Source organism: Colius striatus, chromosome Z (genome assembly GCF_028858725.1).
Source record: "Colius striatus isolate bColStr4 chromosome Z, bColStr4.1.hap1, whole genome shotgun sequence".
NCBI lineage: Eukaryota > Metazoa > Chordata > Aves > Coliiformes > Coliidae > Colius > Colius striatus.
The window spans coordinates 3,566,373-3,585,861 of record NC_084790.1 but is presented as its reverse complement, the minus strand read 5'-3'; the positions used below and the strand labels follow the sequence as shown (position 1 = coordinate 3,585,861).

The window sequence follows — 19,489 nt, the reverse complement described above, 5'->3', positions numbered from 1 at the left end:
GAGCTAGAAGTGGTTACATCTAGAATTTCATCTAGGTTAATAGCCTTTCAGTAGTACGAGAAAAAGTGTGGCTAAAATTCTTCCTAGAAGTTTTTTACCTTTACCTTTACCTTTACCTTTACCTTTACCTTTAACTTTAGGTGTGTACTGGGAAAGTGAGTGAAGAAACCTCACAACTGTTTTCACTCCTATTTGTTTCTGTGGGACTTCAAGCCATTTTAACAGCTTTCCAGTTTTACCCTAATGAAATATCTCCCAGACATTTACCAGAATGACTTAACATCTCCCTGCTACTGCTCTTCAGCCATTGTAGTGAGGAGCATGTCACTCTTACATTCCCCACTCTGAGGGGCTGAGGATGCTGTTGCCTCCATATTGAGAGCTTCTGCTAGCAGAAGGAGGTGGAGATAGAGCTCAAGCCACCCAGACACTGTGAATATTGGCTTGTTGAGGAAGCTGAGTAGCTACTTGCTGCCTCATTAAAGCCAAAGTTCAGAAATAATAACTCAAAAGAAGTTAAGATTGCATGAAGAAGATTATCTTTATTAGAACAGATATAGCAATTCAGTACATGAAAGAGCTAGAAGTAATTGAAAAGCTAACCCAATACACAAATTAATCACCACTAAATGGATGAATCTACCTAAATTTTGTGTGGCTGAGAATTTTATGTACTTAAAGACAGTAATTTCCAACAGTTTAGAGTGATTCCTCTGCATTTCCATTCCTGTGTGTTGTCTGCTTTTTCTCATTTTGAAGATGACATTTGGACGACTTTCAGCTATTATTTTCCATCTGCCAGCTTGTCTCTTTTGTCTGTAGTCATATGGAGAGAAAGAACAGCAATTACTTAAGCATAACATGCTGAGACCACTCTGCAGCGGGCCTTGAGCTTAGGTTGTGTCTTGTCTCTCATTCTTCATGGCATTGATTTGAATCATGCATCGCTTTTACAGAACAGCTGGCCTTTAAAAGCTCAAGACAAATTTTACCTGCATGTTCATACAATTCCCCTGAGCTGGCCAAGCTTAAATTTCATGTATCCTTTCATCTGGGGAAACGATTAAGCTTTGTGCTTTATTTAGCCTTTACTGTAGCATAGTCTGAGATCTTTTTCTGATGTCTGACATCTTGTAATGACTGAAATGTATTAAATTATATCCAGAGTAATCCTTTATAACTTAATGGGTTGTTTTTTTCTGTGACACGGAGCAGTGTAGCAGCCCATTCTCTAGAATGGTCACAACTATCATGATGTCTGTATAATTCTTTTTAGAAAATAAAGCTTTTTTGACTCCTAAAAGTTTCTTAAAGGAAAGAATTCTTACCACCAGTTCTGGAAATGGGGCCGAACATCCTGTAGAACAAAGAGAAAACGGTTGAAAGGAGAGGTAATGTGCCAAGTGGTATATGAGACGAGGATGTATGAAAGCAATATATCAGTCAGCCTCATTTTGTAGACAGTCAGAAAAGAGATGGTCATTTCCTTGCTCTCTCTCTCTTAGCTCAGGAGAGAGAATTGTTCTAGGAAATATATTTATAAACAATTGCACTGGGAAAAGGCAATTATGGAAAAGAAGGAATAGAGGAAATAGCTTTTTTTGTTGTTGTTCCAGGCTATGAGATAGTTTCCTCCTTCAGGCTGTGTGTGAAATGGCAGATAGCTGGGCTCCCACGTGGGAGTCCCACTTAATGGCTGCCTGAAAACAGCTCTCTCCTCTGCCTTCACTTTTCTTCAGGGTATTTTCTTCTACACTAATTCCTAGGGGGTAAGAGATACTTTAACTAGTAACAAGAAGTCTATGGGAATTTGGTATCAATCCTTACATTCTGTAAAACATTACTAACTGCACTACGTTTCCTGGCTGTCAAGCAATGAACAATTACTTATTATTTCAACTGCTAGTTGCATTTAATCACTTGTACTCCTTGTCAGTTTGCCTTTTGTTTAGAAACTCTTTGAAGGACTCAGTGTAAATGAGAACTGTAACATTTCTAGCTCCACCATGGTCCAGAAAAATTAATTTGCTGTAAGATTTAGAACCGTGGAGTATCTGAAGTGGCGTTTACTGAGGCCCTGTGGCAAATGAGCACCGTGCCAAGCTCTATGAGGCTAAGCAAGAGGGTTTCCTGCAGTGACTAGAGTTACTCACTGGGACTCTTGGCCTTCCAGGAGCTGTCGGTAAGTAGCGATCTCTTCCTCCAGTCGGGTCTTGATATCCATGAGGATCTTGTACTCGCTGTTCTGGCGTTCCATATCAGCTCGGAGCTCAGCCAGCTGCGCCTCGATGCTGCCGATCAGGCCCTGGATCTGCGCCAGCTGGGCACTGTAACGCGCTTCTGTGTCTGCCAAGGTGCTTTCCAGAGCTGCTTTCTGAGAGCAGAGAGGTTGGAGAGGAAACCACAGGAAGGTTGCAGTCAGATGAAAGACTCTCTCTCTGTAGGGAGGGGAATATGTACCCATCTCAGTGTGAGGGGGGTCATGCAGTGCAAATTTTACCGTACCATGCTGAGCTGGGACTGAAGCTCAATTTCCAGCCCTTGGAAGGTGCGTCTTAGGTCAGTGACTTCAGTCTTGCTGCTCTGCAGTTGCTCAGTATTGATAGCTACTTCACGGTTCAGCTCTTCAGTCTGAAACAGGGAAAGCACTAAAGCTTTCAGTAGAGGTTACAAGGCTTTCACAGCGGATTTCTCTGTGTTTTAGTAATTACTTTCTATCTTTCACTGAAGTTTTTGTTACTATTTGTGTAGTATGGAGCTTCTCCTACCTTGTTGTGGAACCAGGTCTCAGCATCCTTCCTGTTCTTCTCAGCCATGTGTTCATACTGGTCTCTCATATCAGCCAGGATCTTGGAGAGGTCAATGCCTGGAGCAGAGTCCAGTTCAACACTGACTTGGCCACCCACTTGCCCTGCCAGGGCACTCATTTCCTATGTGGACATGGCAGAGGAAGATAAAAGAGCATAATCATAAGCTGAAAACATTACTAACTTTCCATTATTTCTTGAAGGTTTGTTTTCTGGCTGACTGCCCTTACTTGCAGGGAGTATCTCTAGCTTCCCATTCTACACAGAATTGTTTTATTCACTATTGGAGAGCCCAGAGACTCCAACTTTTCTACAAAAGGTTTTTCTAATGTCACTGTCAAACTCATTTCTTGGGCATTTTTTTACCTCCTCATGGTTCTTCTTGAGGTAGGCCAGCTCCTCCTTCAGGTTCTCAATCTGCAGCTCCAGGTCTGTTCTGGCCAGGGTCAGCTCATCCAGGACCTTGCGCAGGCCGTTGATATCGGCCTCCACGCTCATGCGCAGAGCCTGCTCCGTCTCAAACCTTAAAAAAACAAAACCAAAACCATCCAGGTTAGCTGATTAAGCCAGCCCACCAGGGACCACATCATTTCCTATAAAAGCAACCAGCTGTGGAGGGTTTGTGATGTAGCAAAAGTCATCCAGTGTTGAATTTCCCCCCATGGTGTAAAATTGTTCATGGTGCACATGGTGCTTTCAGCAAATACATAAAGAGCTGAACTGCAAGAGGATCAAACTGGTGTTCATGCAGAGATTTTATGCATTCCTTTCTTTTTCCATAGCCACCATCCTTTGGGCCAACAAGGATTTTTTTTGCTTGCTTTCAGGAACTACTCACTTGGTTTTGAAGTCGTCGGCAGCCAGCCTGGCATTGTCAATCTGCAAGACAGTCCTCGCGTTGTCGATAGTGGCATCGAGGATCTACAAACAACAAGAGTTCATTGCTGAGGCTGAAACAACTGTGTTATCTTCTTTCCTGATCTGAAGATAAAAGAGCTAATATTCTATATCATCTGCAGCCGAATATAAGTGCATTTGTTTGATCTCAGTAGGAAAGTATCAACGATCCACAGCACATGAGCAGCACAGATTTATCACAGTACTTTTGCCAGGTTTGTGATTTATGCATAGATCCCACACTGAGACAGAACTATGTGCTGTTTTAGAGGGACAGGACTTTGGTGAGCCAGGAGGTGGGTGATATTTTAGGATGGAGGCAAGGAACTTATCTCCTGGAGAGCTGCAAAGAGAGAAAAATCTGAAGACCCCTCTTGGCAGAATTTTTTCTCATTACACATTTTCTGTACCATTGGGAGTGATTCTAAGGTTTGTGTGATTACATGTTTGTGCTTTATGAACAGTGTAGGTTTATGCTGCATTTGTCCAGTCTTTGAACACATTTTTATTTCCCAGAATACCCAGGATAGTGTTTACTGATTATTCTGTTGCATCATGAAAGGAAATCTTGTGTATTTAGAAGGAATCCCTGTTAATTTTTACCCAGAGAGCATGGGGTTTTTTTGCCTGCCACTTTTAAAACTTGAAAGATCATCCACAAAAACAGCTGGAACAACATTTTCTCTCCTCTAACTGAGGGCAATAAAAGACAGGAAGAAGAATGCTGAAAGCAAAAGATCTGATTGCCAATTCTGCATTTACCAGGGTTCGGTTTTTGAAGTCAGACTGTGACTGGGTTGAAGCAAGGAGAAAGCAAACTGCATGGGAGCGGTCATGAACTCCAGGCTGAACTGTGAAAACTAAACCTCAAGTTTTCTTTCATTTATTTACATAGTTTAATCAGCCAGAACCTATGTTTTGCAGGGTGTGTATCATCTCACAGTAATCTGTTATCAGGCACCCATGGGCTATTGGGGCACATCCTGCATTTATATATGGGATTAATTGCTTCGTGTCTGCTACTTCCTTTTTCCCTAAGCCAAGTGTTTCAGCACTCTTATTTCACTTCCAAGCTTAAGTAAGTGAAATCCAAAAGAAAAATAAATGCATGGTGATGAAATCTTGAGCTGCAGCCTTCACATTTACAAAATTTCACTTCACCAGTCGTTATTTCTATTGTTCAAGAAGCACATACATGCCTTTGAAGTTTTTCAAGCTATTTGGCAGGTAACACACGACAGAGACGGGTAGGTTGCTGTCATTATTTGGCTCTCTTTGTAGTTAGCAGGGTAGATATGGTCACAGATGAGTTAACTGGTCATGTATGTGCATATGAACAGCATGTGTGTACGTATGTGTGTCTCTGTGTGTATAGATACACGCTTTGTTAAAAGCAGAGATCTCAGACTGGTTTGTACACTCCCTTGGTTAACTTTTTTTGAAGTAGATAATTCCATACTGATAATTTTCTTTGCCCACCCCACCCAATCATTGCATATTCATTTCACCTTCTATTACTTTTCATAGACTGCAATGCCTTCTGGGCATTTTCTAGTGAAGTTTCTTTCTCTTTGGGTTTTTATGTTTCTTAAGTGCAAATCTGGGACGATTTTTCAGTAGTTAGCACCTACCTTGTCTCGAAGGTCTTCAATAGTCTTGTAATAAGAACTGTAGTCCCGAGCTGGGCCTGGCCCTTGTTTCTGATACCAATCTCGGATTTTGACTTCAAGATCAGAGTTTGCTTCTTCCAGCGCACGGACTTTGTCCAGGTAAGATGCAAGGCGTTCGTTCAGGCTTTGCATAGTTGCCTTTTCGTTTCCTGAGAGGAGGCCATCGCCGCCACCCAAACCACCACCATAACCACCACTAAAGCTGCTGCTAAAACTGCTTCCATATCCACCACCCAGGCCGCTTCCTAGGCCAGAAGAGACAAATCTAGCGGAAGAGACTGACACACCCCTGCCTCCAGATCCGCCATGGATGCTTGGAGCCCGAAAGGAACCTCCACCAAAACGGACCGAGGAGACCCCAGGTCCCCCTGACACAGAAGAGGTTGTTTGCCTGAAGCTGTAAGTGGCCATGGTAAGAAATACCTGGGACCTAACCCAAGCTGCAGCTCACACAGTTTCTGATCCTGAAGCAGGAGTGTGTGCTCCTGTTCCCCCACCCCACCTATTTTATGCCTGTGACAATGGGAGTTGTCTCCAGAATGTGTTATCTGAAACCTGTGGAATTTATCAGCCCTAAGCCTTCTGCCAACACAGCAATTCCTCTTATTGGTCAGTTGCTATGAAGTGGGCTGTGTTTCTTTCCCAAATACCTTCGCACACAGGAGCTGATTCCCTCCCCCTGACCTTTACCTCCTGAAGCAAAAGGTGGGATTCAGAGGAGGCCTCACCCTGCTGAGGGGAGCATTCATCAATCTAGTTCTAGTTTACCTACGTGGGAACAAAGGGGCTGGAAGCTCACAGGCCTGTTGCAGCCAACGCTGCAGCTACAGCACAGTCACACAGCAACTTCCTTCATGTAAACCCAGGAAAGAGTTTCAATACAGAAAGGTTAAGTTAGTAATTGGTAGACTGGTAACAGAGCTTGAAAGGAGCCCAAATGGTGAGCAGTGTGTGTGTGGACCTTGGCAAAACAGGTTCTCACCCCTCTGTTTTCCTTACTTCCCTTAAGAAAAAAAGTCCTCTTTCTGAAGTAACATTTTCACAGTTCTTTGCTCTCAGCTCCTTTTCGACTGACAGTGGAAGAATGACAGAGAGCATGCCTTGTCAGAGTGAGTCTCGTTTTCTACAGAAACAGGAATGTTTCTCAGGGAGTGTTAGGTGTACTTGTAGCAGATACAAGCACTCAACTTCCCTGTGTACCTGGGGAGTGAGCAACAACAGGAACAAGTACCTGATTATACATTTAGTCCTTCCATTGCTACTGAAAGAGAGAAGCAAACAGAAGAGACATAACCACTTAGTCTCCTGGTCTTTGAGATTCATGAAAAAGTTATTTCTACAATGTACAAGCCCTCTGGTATCCAAGGTGAATTTTCAAAGCAATGTTGCTTTTGTTACTCCAAGCTCCTCTATGAGCATCCTTAACATACAAGTGGGTACTCACATCTTTTCTTCCATTCTCTTTCTTTTACTTGCCACCTCTCACTCCCTTCAAACCTCTGTGACTCCCCACTTGCTTTAACTGCTTTAAAGAAAGAGAGAGTAAGCTGGCCTCCCTAAGCATTTGCAGCTTTCAGGGAGCAACAAGGCCTGGGCGTAAATTCTGAGACCTCCAAGTGCTTCCAGTAAACAGAACCTTTGCAGCACAAGATGCATGATGTGCTGTTTGAGTGATAAATCCATTTACTACCAAAATAATGAATTAAAAGATAAGGCAAATGTAATGATCACTCTGTGTGAGTGTCTGTCTAGAACTTCTATAGCCATTAAAAGCTGTATCAGGCTACTTTAGACCACCCATTAGTGCTGTACTCACTTTATACAGAGAGAAATGTCAAACTGCAGGGCAAATAGAGGGAGGGTAAAGAGCAAATACAAAACTGGAAGCTGGCCAAGGCACCTGTATCACCAGCCTGCACTTAATGAGGAGGCTGTATCAGAAAGAGGAGTTTCTGCAATGAGACAGGTACAGAATATATCATTTGAGCTATACGATTTATGGACCATATATATGGCCTGGCTGTGATGCTGTAGCCTAGGGATATCACAGCTGAATTCCTTCTGCAGAGACTGCTGCATTCACACAACACTCCAGCTTGCACAGTTAAACTGTTCAGTCTTTCCTGAGCGATATGGAGGACACTTCCTGCTGCCATTCCTTCTGTACAATGTCCTGTTCAGCCCTGGGTAGGAAAAACCTGCTCAGCAGGTAACTGTTCCAAGTCCCAGTGAATGGGTGAATTAATAGTATCAGAAAGTTGCGGTCTGCTTGAAGAAACAAAGCAAGCTACAGAAGAGCAGATATTTTTGCTGTTAAAGTCCATAGTTAGAGCAAAAAGAAGTCCATGTGCTTTTCTTCACTGAGCAGAAATGCAAGAAGCTTAAAAGAGAACAAATAATGGTGTGTTCTGATTTGTCTCCTGCTACAAAGAGATAGGAACATCCCTCCCTCTATGTACTCCTTCATCATTCCCTGGGATCCCCTGGCAGGACCTCAAAGCAGTAAATTTGGGGGGTTTTGTAAAATAAAATGCCCATTTATGGTGCTGCATAATATTTCATGCTATGACTCATGAAAAGTGGAATCTGGAAGGTCTCTGTGTTGCCTCTGAAACCCCTTGAGTAAAAGCAGCAAGCACCAGATAGTAAACTGTGTGAATATTAAGTACTCAAGCAAGTTAGATTTGCTTCAACACACAGGGAAAAATTTCCCAAGGAGGCAGCTTTGGTCAGTAGACCTGAAAGTGTCAGGAGAGGAAAAGCTTGGGAGATATCATCACATGAAGTCACTATTAATTCTTATTTATACCACTAAATACATGATAAGCTTTTAGTATAAAATCAGTCCCTCATGCAGCATTTTTACTAAAGCTGCATTCAAACTTTCCAGAAAGGTTTTGCTTTTCTTTAGCTTCCCATCAATACCTGTGCTTGTTTGCTTTTGCTGAGACTCCCAAACTTGATAATATGTACTTAAATGCTTGGAAAACCCTTTAGTATGGCAAAGTATTTACTCAAGAACGAAGGTGCTTTTGTCATTCTGATTAGGTCTTTTTTTTATTCCCATTACAATAAACCTATTTTATTGTAGGGTCGGCTTTTCCTTAAAGGAAATGTAAAGAATGGTTAACAAAGGGAGTTCCCTTTATCTGCAATTTACCCAAGGGTGAGGGAGACACATTTACTGGAGTCACCTGGTAGACTGGTGGAAACAGCCCACGCTCAAGCTCTTGGCTGAGACCTGACTGCTTTACCTTTGCCTATTCTGCTTTACTAGTTGCTACTGCTTGTAAAATGGTTCTTATTGTTTCAGAGTATTTTTATTATTTGTCCTGCCAACCAATTTTTATTGCCCTTGAGTGACACTGCCATATACTTTCCTCTCCTCACATCCTGCTAAATTGCAATTAAATGAACTCTGAGAACATTTTGATCTGCTTTATTGGTGCCTACAATTCCAAGGATGCTTCTATGGACAAATGAGCAAAGTCAGGTTATTGTTCTGAATTTACCTCTTCGGTCTTTAAGTGTTTGTCCGTTCTGATAGGTCTTTCTTTCTAGCCTGTGCTCCCATCAGTGAAAACGGGCTTCTTGACTCTTTTGTGTGAGCATTTTCAATCTTCATCTCTTCTCTTGGTCATCAAAATCTTGTCCACCTCACACTGCTATTTCATATGCCATCTAAACATCACAGCTTTGCACGTTTTTCTCTCCTGCTGAAGATCACGGGCATGAAAGGTTTGAATCTCATTCCTGCAAACACATGATTTTCTATTTTTTCTTTAAACTTCCTTGTGGAAAGGAGAAATGATAACAAGAACTGATCTGCAGCTGGTAGTAAAATAACTGTGTTGAACCTCTGCCTAAGATACAGTTCTTGGCTTTATTGCTTTTATAACCCATCATTAATCTTTTTTTTTAATCCTCACAAACCTTGCTTTGCCATATATTCACTGAAAGTGCCAACAGATTCAAAGGCAGGAATGTTTATGTGCTGAGAAGGCAGGTCTCAGCACATGCACACACAGCTGCTAACAGTTTAAAAAGAGGGTAGGTGAGAGCAGAGGGCAACACTCTTTTAACTTTCTCAAAATCACTGTTTGTGCAAAATAGAAGGAATGTGATTTAGTGAAGAGAAATGCCCATGGGTGCCACCATTTCTGCATCAAAAGACCTGAGACATAAGGTTATGCAGGAGTTCAGTTTTAAAAGAAATCACAAGAGTAAGACTGGGCAACTCTTTTTTTATCCAGGGCTCTAGTTCTTTGATGAAAGAAAAGAAATGATGCTTCAGTGACTTGAGCTGAGCTTGAAAGAGGTGTATTCCTGTTGACCTACAAGCTTCTTTCGTGGCATTGGTAGATATACTTAAATTTCTCAGTATTTGGCGTTTATATAATATTCAAATAGCTTTGTATGAGGAAAATACGTAAAAGATCATGAAGAACCCAAACACTTGAATAGTTGGGAGCAATGTAAACGCTTGAAAAATATTTGAAGCTGGATGTGGTGTGTACTTTTGGAAGTACCTCATCATTGCCCTGGTTACCCTAGAAACATAAATAGCTTTAAACTCTTGACTTCTCTATTGATCCAGAACTGCAATGATAATGTACTTTGCAGACTAAAGTATCTGAAAATAGGTTTTCTTATAGAATGATTAAAAATTGTGTGGGAAGAAAGGATCTTTTGGGACATCGAGTCCTCATGAGTGAGGGACAAGTCGCTGGATGTATTTTTACACTTCCTTTAACCTGTTATCAGGTTGGTAAATCTCAGCAAGGTATGATGGGGCTGGAAACTATTATTAAGAGTCAAACATGTAACTGACAAGAGGATCTGTTCCAAAAGTCAGGTTTCTGCAGGCAGCAGCGATAAACAATTTAGAGGCGACTGCCAAAAGCAAATCAACTAAACCAGTCCCAGGCTTCAGAGGAACCAAGAACTGCTCAGTGCTTGCCATGACAGCCGCGCTTGGGCAATGATTCACGCTGCAGGAGGAGGCCTGGAGCTATGCAGAGGGCAATTTCCCATAGGCCACGTGGAAAATTCCCACTCCCAGATTTGGTAGAAACCCAGAGTAGATGGGTTTCATAGCACAGAGAGAGAGAAGCCATTTTATTCTGTTCATGTCTGTAAAAATGTTGGGAGAGCGTGTTTGTATTATTTGTGTTGATGTGTTCACATATTTATCTATTTGTGTTGAGACACTTATTTTCTCTTACTAATTTTATAACAATATCTTCTGATCATAGTGACAAGTCACTGCTTTCAGTAGGGGTAGAAGTTTTACTCTGCAAGCATTAAAGGCATATTCTAGGTCATCTTAGGAAACAAGGACCTCTCTTTGTACCCTGCTGACGGATCCTGTCAATAACATTCTTGCTTTCCTGATCCTACATGTGGTCTGTACTATTGTTTTGCTGCAGATAAATTCTCCAGATCTCTGTTAAGCTCAACGAGGAAATAAAACCCTTCTTTTTCTCTAGGAAGGTCAGTTCTGTAGCCATTGGTTTCAAGAGCTGCTGCCAGAGAGGTGTTTTTAAAACAGCTTGTTCACATAGCAACTGTCAGCAGAGGGAAACACGCCCTGCAGCCCTGGTTTTAGCTGCTAGCAAAGCCTGCACACCTTTAGGGAAAGAAAAGAGTGTTTCTAACTGTTCTTAAAAGTTTGCTCCATTTGCAGAAAGAAGTAGTTTATAGGCAAATTTCACAGTATGTGTGTATACCAGGCAGGTTGCCTTCCTGGACAGTCCTGGCTATTAACTGCAACTGAGAACTACAGTTTTCCACCAGCATCTGACACTTGTATTCAGCTTTAAATCTTGTTTCAATTTAACACCAAAGGCCTACACTAACTGCCTAGACATTTTGGGCATCCCACCGCCACCAAATTGAGGTTATTGAAAGATTGCCGAATGCCTTTTCACTCTTTTCTATTGTATTAAGCTTTAATAACTAATAACAACTGTAAGGTTCTGTTGACATGATTTCTAACAGCATTTGCAACAGAAAGGAGTTGTCAGCATGTGTTTAAAACCTTTTGAGTGCATGTGATCACTATGAACTTTCTGGTGCTGCCATGAGTTTTGACAGCTTGTGGGAAGGAACTGAACTAAGGTTAGAAATGTGAGAAAATGTAGATTAATAAGGCTGTTAAGTGCCTTTGATCCACAGCAGCATTCCTGCTGGCAGGGCTGGTTTTAAGTGCAGGAATGCACTCCCAGGTGGAAAGGTATTCCCTGCAGTCAGCCTTTGCAACACCGCTCTGAGCGTGGGATCATAAATAATAGGTTGTTGGGAGTAATTGCAGTGTGCATAAACTGCTCTTTAGGCAGTGCTTAGTAAGTTACGAAAGTCAGCTCCTGTGCACCTGAAATTGCACGTTTACTTCGTCAACCACAGGGGAGAGCATTTGCCCATTAATGCCCTTTAATGTCTGTCATGGTGTGAGAATACTTAAAGAAATTCAGAAGTTTGTTGGAATTACCACTCAGAAATGTTTTGCATTACAGGAAATTTAACAGAAATGTGTTGCCTGGAATGCAGAAAGAGCAGATTTTCCTACAGGAATTTTTGCACTTGCTTAACTTCACTGTGACTCGTTTTTATGGTTATGGTAGGCAGATAAATGTGACACATATCACAAAAGCAGCTTTCTTTCATCTGATTTTTTTTTTTATCAGAGACACAGTGAGTCACAGCTTTTCTTTGTTCATTACTTGAGACAGTGGCAGGGCCAAGAGGAAAGTCTACTTTGCAGAAGGCTGTCTGAAGTGAGGGCTTGGCCAGGCTGCAGCAGCATTTCCATGTAGTCAAGAGTGCAAGAGATGTGAAAGAGTGTGCACAAAGCTGCAAGGCATGGAAGCAACAGGCTGCTGTTCCTCTTGTGCTGTCTCTCTCAGTGCCTGACAGCTGCCTTTGCAAGCAAAATACTTGCTGTGGGTCGAGGTCCTGCAGCTACCTGGGAGTCCTGATCCAGCATGGAGCCCCTCAGACAATTCAGTCCACCAGCTTCTGGTTCGTGTTTTGTAATTCTTCTCTATCTGGCTATTTCCCCCTCTCATGTCATCTAACCTTTTGGAAATGTTATATTATGCAGGAGAAGATGATTAATTTCCAGAATTAAGAAACTCAAACACACCCAAAGATTACAATGCTCAATACCTCGGGTTGCCTTTGGAAACACAAACAGTAAAAACTGTTGGTATCTCCACAGTCCCCCCTGCAGGCCTGGTTTTTTAAACACAGCACCATTCCACCAAATCTCATTTTCCATAAAACTCTTCTCCTGGTATTACTAAGGTAATACCAGGCTTCCTGTCTGTCTGTGGCAGCCACTGTTGCTACTAAATGAGTTGAAAAGAGAAACAAAATCACTTCAGTGCTAATTAAACGCATGCAAGAACAGTCCAGGAGGTTTTGGCTTAATCTGAATTTGCTGATTTCATACAGAATTACCTCAAAACCTTCAGGCAGTGTTATGTGAAACAGATGCTTCCTCTCTTTCACTTCCCTATGCTTTGTAATGAATTCAATTCTAACCTTTGTACTGTCTATTGCTGTGGTTTATTACCCCATCTAGTATTACAGTGTTGCCCCTGTGAAAATCAAAGAATCATACAATCATAGAATGGTAGGGGTTGGAAGGGACCTTTAGAAATCATTTAGTCCAACCTCCCTGCAGAAGCAGGTTCACCTAGATCAGCTGGCATAGGAACATATAGATTTCATTAATATTTAAGATATTCTTTCTTTGGCCTGACCATTTCCTAGGTCTGCGGCTTGAGTGTAACACTGAGTCTGTTTTGAACAGTTTTGGTCATAAATCCTACTGTATATGGCATTTGCCACTGGAGGCTGCTGTGTGAACTAACGTGCCATATGGACTGACATCCTGCACTAGCAGCTTCAGGAAAAGAGCCTGTCCCTTGTGCCAAGCTGTAGAACATGCTTCTCTGCTGTGTGGTTAGCCAGAGGAACGGAGCTGTACTGAATCACAAAAGAGCAGAGCACAGTATTCCCTTCTACTGACACTGCAAACCTAGACTGCTTTCAGCTCACCCCATTGTGTTTTGATTGGCTTTGATCCTATGGTGAGCCAAATACTGTCTGGCAAGTCCTACATCCATCCAGCACAGTCAAGGAAAGCTAGGAGCTCATGCTTATGCTCATCTCAGTGCAGTTTAGCAGTGGACACAGCCTCAGCTCATTACCTTTAAAATGCTCTGCAGAGACTGAGGGCAGCACACCCAGCATGGAGATTTCTTCCCCTCCACACCTAGGAGAGACAGCAGAAGGGAAGCAGGAGACTTGAGAGTTTTCTTGACAGCCTGGCTTCTTTCTGGGACCAGAATCATTATTTCTATTTAAACTGTGGTCAAAATAAGGTATTTAATCCCAAAGCCCATTATAGCTCGCTAATGCCGAAGTCTAGACTTTTTTTGAGGTAGTCAGCACTGTTTGATACGAGAAGAGGGAGCATAAGGCAGAACATGAATGAGTCAACTTGTCCAGGAGCCTAAGTCCTGCTGTGACTCAAGGGAGAGGTATTTCTGCTTTGACTTTACAAATCTCCTTTGTTTTCTAGGGAAATAGATTCTCTGACTCATCTTTTTCTGCTGCGCTGAGAAGTCGGCTTTGGATTGTAACATGTAGACAGTTTGATGCCATTTTATGTAATGCATTGTTATCCAAAAAGACTATGTTTTTGCCTGACCTGAATCTGTTTGCAAATCGAAGCACAAGTGTGAAGCTATTTGACAGAGTAAAAAATATTAGTGACTTATGTGCTGTTCAGAGAACAATGAAGGCTTGAGAGACCCACCCTTGTTTGCTAAAGCGCGGCAGTTGAATCACTCCCCTGCTATGTGGTAGACCCTGTTCAGCTGCTTTCTCAGCCCCACTGCAAATCAAGGACTGAAACACATATTTTTAAGCTTTAAATGAGTGAGAAATTTCACTGATTTTTCTTCCACTGTCAAGCCCAAATAATTCAAGTATCTTATTTGAAGTGGAGAGTTTTTAGTAAGAAGGATGGAACCTTGCCCCCACCCCACCATGCAGAGCACTACAGAAACATGGAGCTAGGAATATTGTCTTATGAAATAAGAGAACACACTTCTATTATTTTGAAACATCAGATAAAAGACCTAAGCCCGGATCTTCCAACAAGTCAGGAGAAATAATCCAAACAATTGAACATTTGGTTACATGGAGAACTTTGTGCACTCATCACTCATTTTCTGATCCAATCCTTCGTTTTTATTGAGTAAGATTTGACAGAGCCCTCTTCTAAAAGCTGACTGCCAGAATATGATTGATTTTTCATTCAGTGAACTCCAGGAAAATGTTTCTGATTTGACAAAGTTTTCATGAAATGTGTGGGTTAATTAATCCCGTCTGTGTCCATTCAGCTGCCGAACTGACAAATCAACTTCTTGCACCTCCCATGCCATGTGTGCTCTGCTAAAGGGTTTCACCTATCCTTTTTTCTTCCCTATAGGTGTCACTCTTGAGTTTAATGTGAGTGAATGCATCCACCTCCGATATTTTATCCTGACATTGTCTGATTCAGTTAGGCTGCATGGTTTTCTTTGTAGCCATATTTCATAAGACACCGAACCTTCATTTCTCTGTGAAGGTGTATCTCCTTCGTCCCACTTAGATTTAAATACACCATTAATATAACAAATAGATTGTTGAACACATGGTTTTCTTTGCATTGCAGGAAAGTTTTATTAGAGGCATTGTTATCAGCAGAAAGGAGATCACCAGTTGCACTGCAGAGGGGTGCATGCAAATACAGTGATTGCATAGGAAAACCAGTAAAAAAAAAATAAAAAGCAAGTAATTTTAGAAGACTCTCAGAAATTATTCATCTTGACTTCAGGCATAGTATTTGTAGAGCAATCCATTGGCTGGGTGAGTACACAATGCTTGTGCTGTATGCAGCATAATGTAGGCTGCTCAGGTGGCCAGCACATTGGTGGTATCTAACACACTCTTGACTGTCCTGTGGAATGAAAGAAGAAGCCATTACTCTGGTGGGAAAATCAAGAGTCTCTTGCAGCACTGATAAATCAGATGTATCCATTGCTTAAAAGTCCATCTCTGTTAGCAGCAGTGTAGGGAAGGAGCTTAGCCTGTTTCTTTTACTGAAGCTAAGACACCTTGAAATTAGGAGATTTGCTTTAATCCCTGTTGCAATTGAGAATGTGGAAGTCATAGCACAAGGAAAAGATTTGGAACACAAAATATGAAAGTCATGGCAACGGGAAAAATTAGGATCCTCTTTGGGAGATGTTTCTTACCTGTCTTGTCCCCAGATTGACCATGAGAATAGGAAGTAGAAGAATAAGAGTGGGAGGATACTCCTCCCCCTTGGAGAGCTCCTTGAGACGATCTGTGCAAGGAAAACAGGTTTAATAATGGAAACAATAAATACATTAATAAAGAAACATACTTTGACATGTGCAGTCCATGTAACAGCTCAGCTTTTCCTGGACCTTAAAAAGATTTTAGTGTATTTTTTAACTTAATTCCCTTCAACTGTATCATCCTAGAAAGTTATAGAGCAGAAGTAACTAAAGACTGTAGAAGCTCTCACAGTCCAGCTGAGCTTGCTCATCTACTGACAGAAGGTAGTAGAGGATGGTTGAGATTTGCATGGTGATTCCTATACTGGAATTCACTCTGCACAAACAGGCTAAGAGGAGACAACTAAAAATGTGTCAATCCCTACATGTTTGATCTGTGTTTCCCTCTGAATTTGAAGTGCTTATTAATTTTATGACATCAATGCAGATGCTGTGAAAAAGTCTGTTGCACTCAGATTTCAAATATGGGCTGGTAAACTATTCTACTCTATCTTCTGTGAGTTCTAGTAGAAAATAGATTGTGATGGAATTTATGCAGAGTACATACACAATGTCTTGCTGTCCCTCCTGCAGCAGTGCCCGGTACTGAGCAATCTCCTGTTCCAGGCGGGTCTTGATGCCCAGGAGCATCTTGTACTCCTGGTTCTGACTCTCCATCTCACAGCGGATGCTGGCCAGCTCCTCCTCTAAAGAGTTAATCTGCCCTTGGATTTGTTGCAGCAGGCAGCTGTAGCGAGATTCAGTTTCTGCCAATGAGTTTTCCAGAGAGCTTTTCTGTAAGTGGAAATGCTGGAGGTTAGGATCAGAGCTCTACTCCTGCCTGCCCCTTCTGAGGAGGGAAGGGCCCCCAGTGATCCTGCCCCACCTACCGTGCTGAGCTGGGCCTGCAGCTCGATCTCCAGGTTCTGTGTTTCACGTCTCAGCTCAGTGAGCTGGTGGGTGCTTGTCTGGATGTCCTGGCTGCTCGAAGTGACCTGGCGATTGACTTCTTCAATCTGCAGGAGACAAAGCCCAAACACACCTCATGAGTCAGAAACTCCCCTCAGGGAGAGGACTTACTGACTGAGACCTAAGGTAGCCAGAGAGCCTTTCCCTTTCACCCTCTCTTCATGGAGGGACAACCTAGTCATTGCTCCATAGATCTTGATGTTCCATCCACCCTTGCCCATCTGACCTGGCCTGCTCCACCTCTGTGTTTCCACAGCAGCTTTTCCCTTCCCATTCTCCCAGCTGTGTAAGTGAGGTGCAGAGGAGCAGCCCAAGGCACAGCATGCCCAGCAGCAGGCTGTGTGGGTTTTCCCCCTGAAGGAGACTCTACTTTGTGCATGGCTACGTACCTTGACTTCATACCACTGCTCAACCTCTCTGCGGTTCTTGTCGATGATCTGCTCATATTCATTTCTCAGGTCATTCAGTATCTTGGTCAAGTCCTGTCCTGGGGCAGCATTGACCTCAACACTCACATCACCACCAGTTTGAGACTGCAGCTGTCTCATTTCCTTCAGAGTTGAAAGAGAGAAACATAGACTGGTCAAAGCAGTATCAGGGTACACAGCAACAGCAATCACACAACATAAGGCTGAAGTGACTTGATATGTGACTTTTCAAACTGAAGAATGCAAAGACTGTGTCTTGGACATGCTCTTTATCACTGGATCATACCTCCTCATGGTTTCTCTTAAGTGCAATCAGCTCATCCTTCAGGGACTCCAGCTCAGATTCCAGTGAAGACCGAGTGCGAGTGAGATCATCCAGGATATTTCTCAAGCCATTAATATCAGCCTCCACAGTCTGACGGATGACCAGCTCGTTCTCATACCTGTTACCAAAGGAAAATAGAGGCATTACACATCCATTGCATTTCACAATGTGCAGGGTTGGTCATACCACTTGGGACAGGGTATCAACATCTGCATTCATGAATCTTGTAACATTCATGACATGAGAAGATGCAAGGTTCACAGAGAGGTACTCACTTCATTCGGAAATCATCAGCAGTCATCTTGCTGTTATCGATGTCCAGGACCAGTTTGTTGTTGTCCACAGTGGCAGAAATGATCTACAAAACAAAATAAGAAGTCAGAGAGGAATCTATGTTCAAGACATTCAGGACAAGAAGACCTAAAGCTTTGATTGGGCATTGCTGTGGGTCTTGGAATTCTTTCCTGCAGTGATGTGGGTGCCACAGAAATTTGTTGAACTACCATGCCACAGGGACTGGTGTGTGCAAGATTTTGGCTTCTGCAAATATTCTGACAAAAGAATGTATTGATGGGGGAAAGATGAGAGGAACATTTATGCCAGGAGATCTCTAACAATCATGGGTTCCTGCACCTTGGGTGTATTAGGAAGTATAGTCTTTGTCTCTGATGCTATCATTCACTAATGAAAAAGCTTCTGAGGGAGCTGTAAGAGAAGGCCTTGGTCTTTCCATCTAGGCTATGTGGGAATGTGCAGAGACAAAGTGAGTTCAGGTCTTTTAGTGCAAGTGCTTTGGCTTTGCTCTGCATCCAGCTGAACTGGGTGGGAGCAGAGGGAAGGACTTGTAACCACACATGCCTGCTTTGGAGATTTCGGTTACATGTGCCAGCATGTTTGGGCCTGGTGGAACAGTCCTTAATGCCTCAGGCTGTGGCCTCAGAGCACTTGCCTTTTGCTTGTGGGGTGCTGTGGGGCTTTGCTTACACAGGAGCTGTGAGGCGCAGCTCAGCAGGTTTCTGTCTGCAGTACCACCAGCAAAACCAACCAGTAACCCGCTCCCACCCCTTTAGGGACAGTGCCAGAGGGAAGGACGGTGTCCTTACAAATGGGAACAGGGTTTGGGAGATGGAGCCACATGAGCCAGGGCTATCTTACCTGATTTTGGAGTTGTTCGATGGTCTGGTAGTAGGAGGAGTAGTCCTTTGAAACACTGGGTGCCTGTTTCCTGTACCACTCTCGGATGTGGAGCTCCAGCTGAGCATTTTCTTCCTCCAGCCTTCGCACCTTGTCCAGGTAAGCAGCCAGGCGGTCATTGAGGTTCTGCATGGTGACCTTCTCATTGCCGTTCAGAAGGATGTCCCCCCCAGCACCAAAGCCTCCAGCAAAACCACCACCAAAGCCTCCTCCAAGACCACCACCAAAGCCTCCTCCCAAGCCTCCACCAAAGCCACCAGAAAGGCTGCCAGCGCTCATGCCCCCTCCGTAGCCAATGCTGCACGCTCCCCCACCATAGCTTCCACCACCTATCACCGAGGAGGCATAGCGCCTGCAGGACACAGAGGAATTCCTGCCACTACCACCACCACAGACACCTCCACCTCCACCTCCACCGCTCCTGTAAGAAGTGCTAGATGTTCTCTTGATGCTGCAGCTCATGGTGGAAGTAATCAGATATCCAGCCCCTAATGCAAAGCCTGCTGCACAGCTTGTTACCAGAGAGTAGACTGTAGCCTTCTGTCCTCACTGATGGTTATTTATACCCTGTTGGGTGGGTGTCACCCGTAAGGCAGTGCAGCTTCCCATGAAGTTTGCCAGCCCTAGTGCTCATGCTGAAAGTGATGTGCTAAGGGAATTTCTTTTGGGGTTTGAGACAGCCCTCCCCATAGGTATTGTGTTTGCATGCTGATTCACACAAAGCGTGCACTATAATTTCAGGTGGGTGGCTGTGTGTTAGATTTTGCTTCAGATAGTGTGTTGCTGGTTACTTAGTAAGTGATACTCATTTTAATAGTTCCTCTTTGTTCTTAGTAGTCAT

At 43.0% G+C, this 19,489-nt stretch overlaps 2 protein-coding genes across 2 annotated transcripts; both read right to left on the bottom strand.

Annotated features, from left to right (window-relative positions):
• Positions 1-522: 522 nt before the first annotated feature.
• LOC104558315 (keratin, type I cytoskeletal 19) lies at positions 523-5,900 on the bottom strand. Its single transcript, XM_010202850.2, has 8 exons — positions 5,336-5,900; positions 3,646-3,728; positions 3,174-3,330; positions 2,769-2,930; positions 2,506-2,631; positions 2,154-2,374; positions 1,329-1,357; positions 523-816 (listed from the first exon to the last, which is right to left on the bottom strand). The coding sequence occupies exons 1-8, from the start codon at positions 5,783-5,785 to the stop codon at positions 785-787; spliced, it is 1,260 nt and encodes a 419-aa protein (XP_010201152.1). The 5' UTR covers positions 5,786-5,900; the 3' UTR covers positions 523-784.
• A 9,469-nt stretch (positions 5,901-15,369) lies between these two features.
• Positions 15,370-19,110, bottom strand: LOC133628862 (keratin, type I cytoskeletal 16-like). Its single transcript, XM_062018711.1, has 8 exons — positions 18,610-19,110; positions 17,730-17,812; positions 17,416-17,572; positions 17,091-17,252; positions 16,623-16,748; positions 16,301-16,527; positions 15,688-15,779; positions 15,370-15,389 (listed from the first exon to the last, which is right to left on the bottom strand). The coding sequence occupies exons 1-8, from the start codon at positions 19,108-19,110 to the stop codon at positions 15,370-15,372; spliced, it is 1,368 nt and encodes a 455-aa protein (XP_061874695.1).
• Between the last annotated feature and the right edge of the window lie 379 nt (positions 19,111-19,489).

Coding starts and splice junctions, on each gene's coding strand:
- LOC133628862 (XM_062018711.1), bottom strand. CDS start 19,110: ATGAGCTGCAGCATCAAGAGAACATCTAGCACTTCTTACAGGAGCGGT. Junction 16,528..16,622: donor TGCAGGCCCAGCTCAGCACG/GTAGGTGGGGCA, acceptor TTCCACTTACAG/AAAAGCTCTCTGGAAAACTC. Junction 15,780..16,300: donor GAGGGACAGCAAGACATTGT/GTATGTACTCTG, acceptor TTCCTTGCACAG/ATCGTCTCAAGGAGCTCTCC.
- LOC104558315 (XM_010202850.2), bottom strand. CDS start 5,785: ATGGCCACTTACAGCTTCAGGCAAACAACCTCTTCTGTGTCAGGGGGA. Junction 2,931..3,173: donor TCAAGAAGAACCATGAGGAG/GTAAAAAAATGC, acceptor ATGTCCACATAG/GAAATGAGTGCCCTGGCAGG. Junction 2,375..2,505: donor TTCAGTCCCAGCTCAGCATG/GTACGGTAAAAT, acceptor CTCTGCTCTCAG/AAAGCAGCTCTGGAAAGCAC.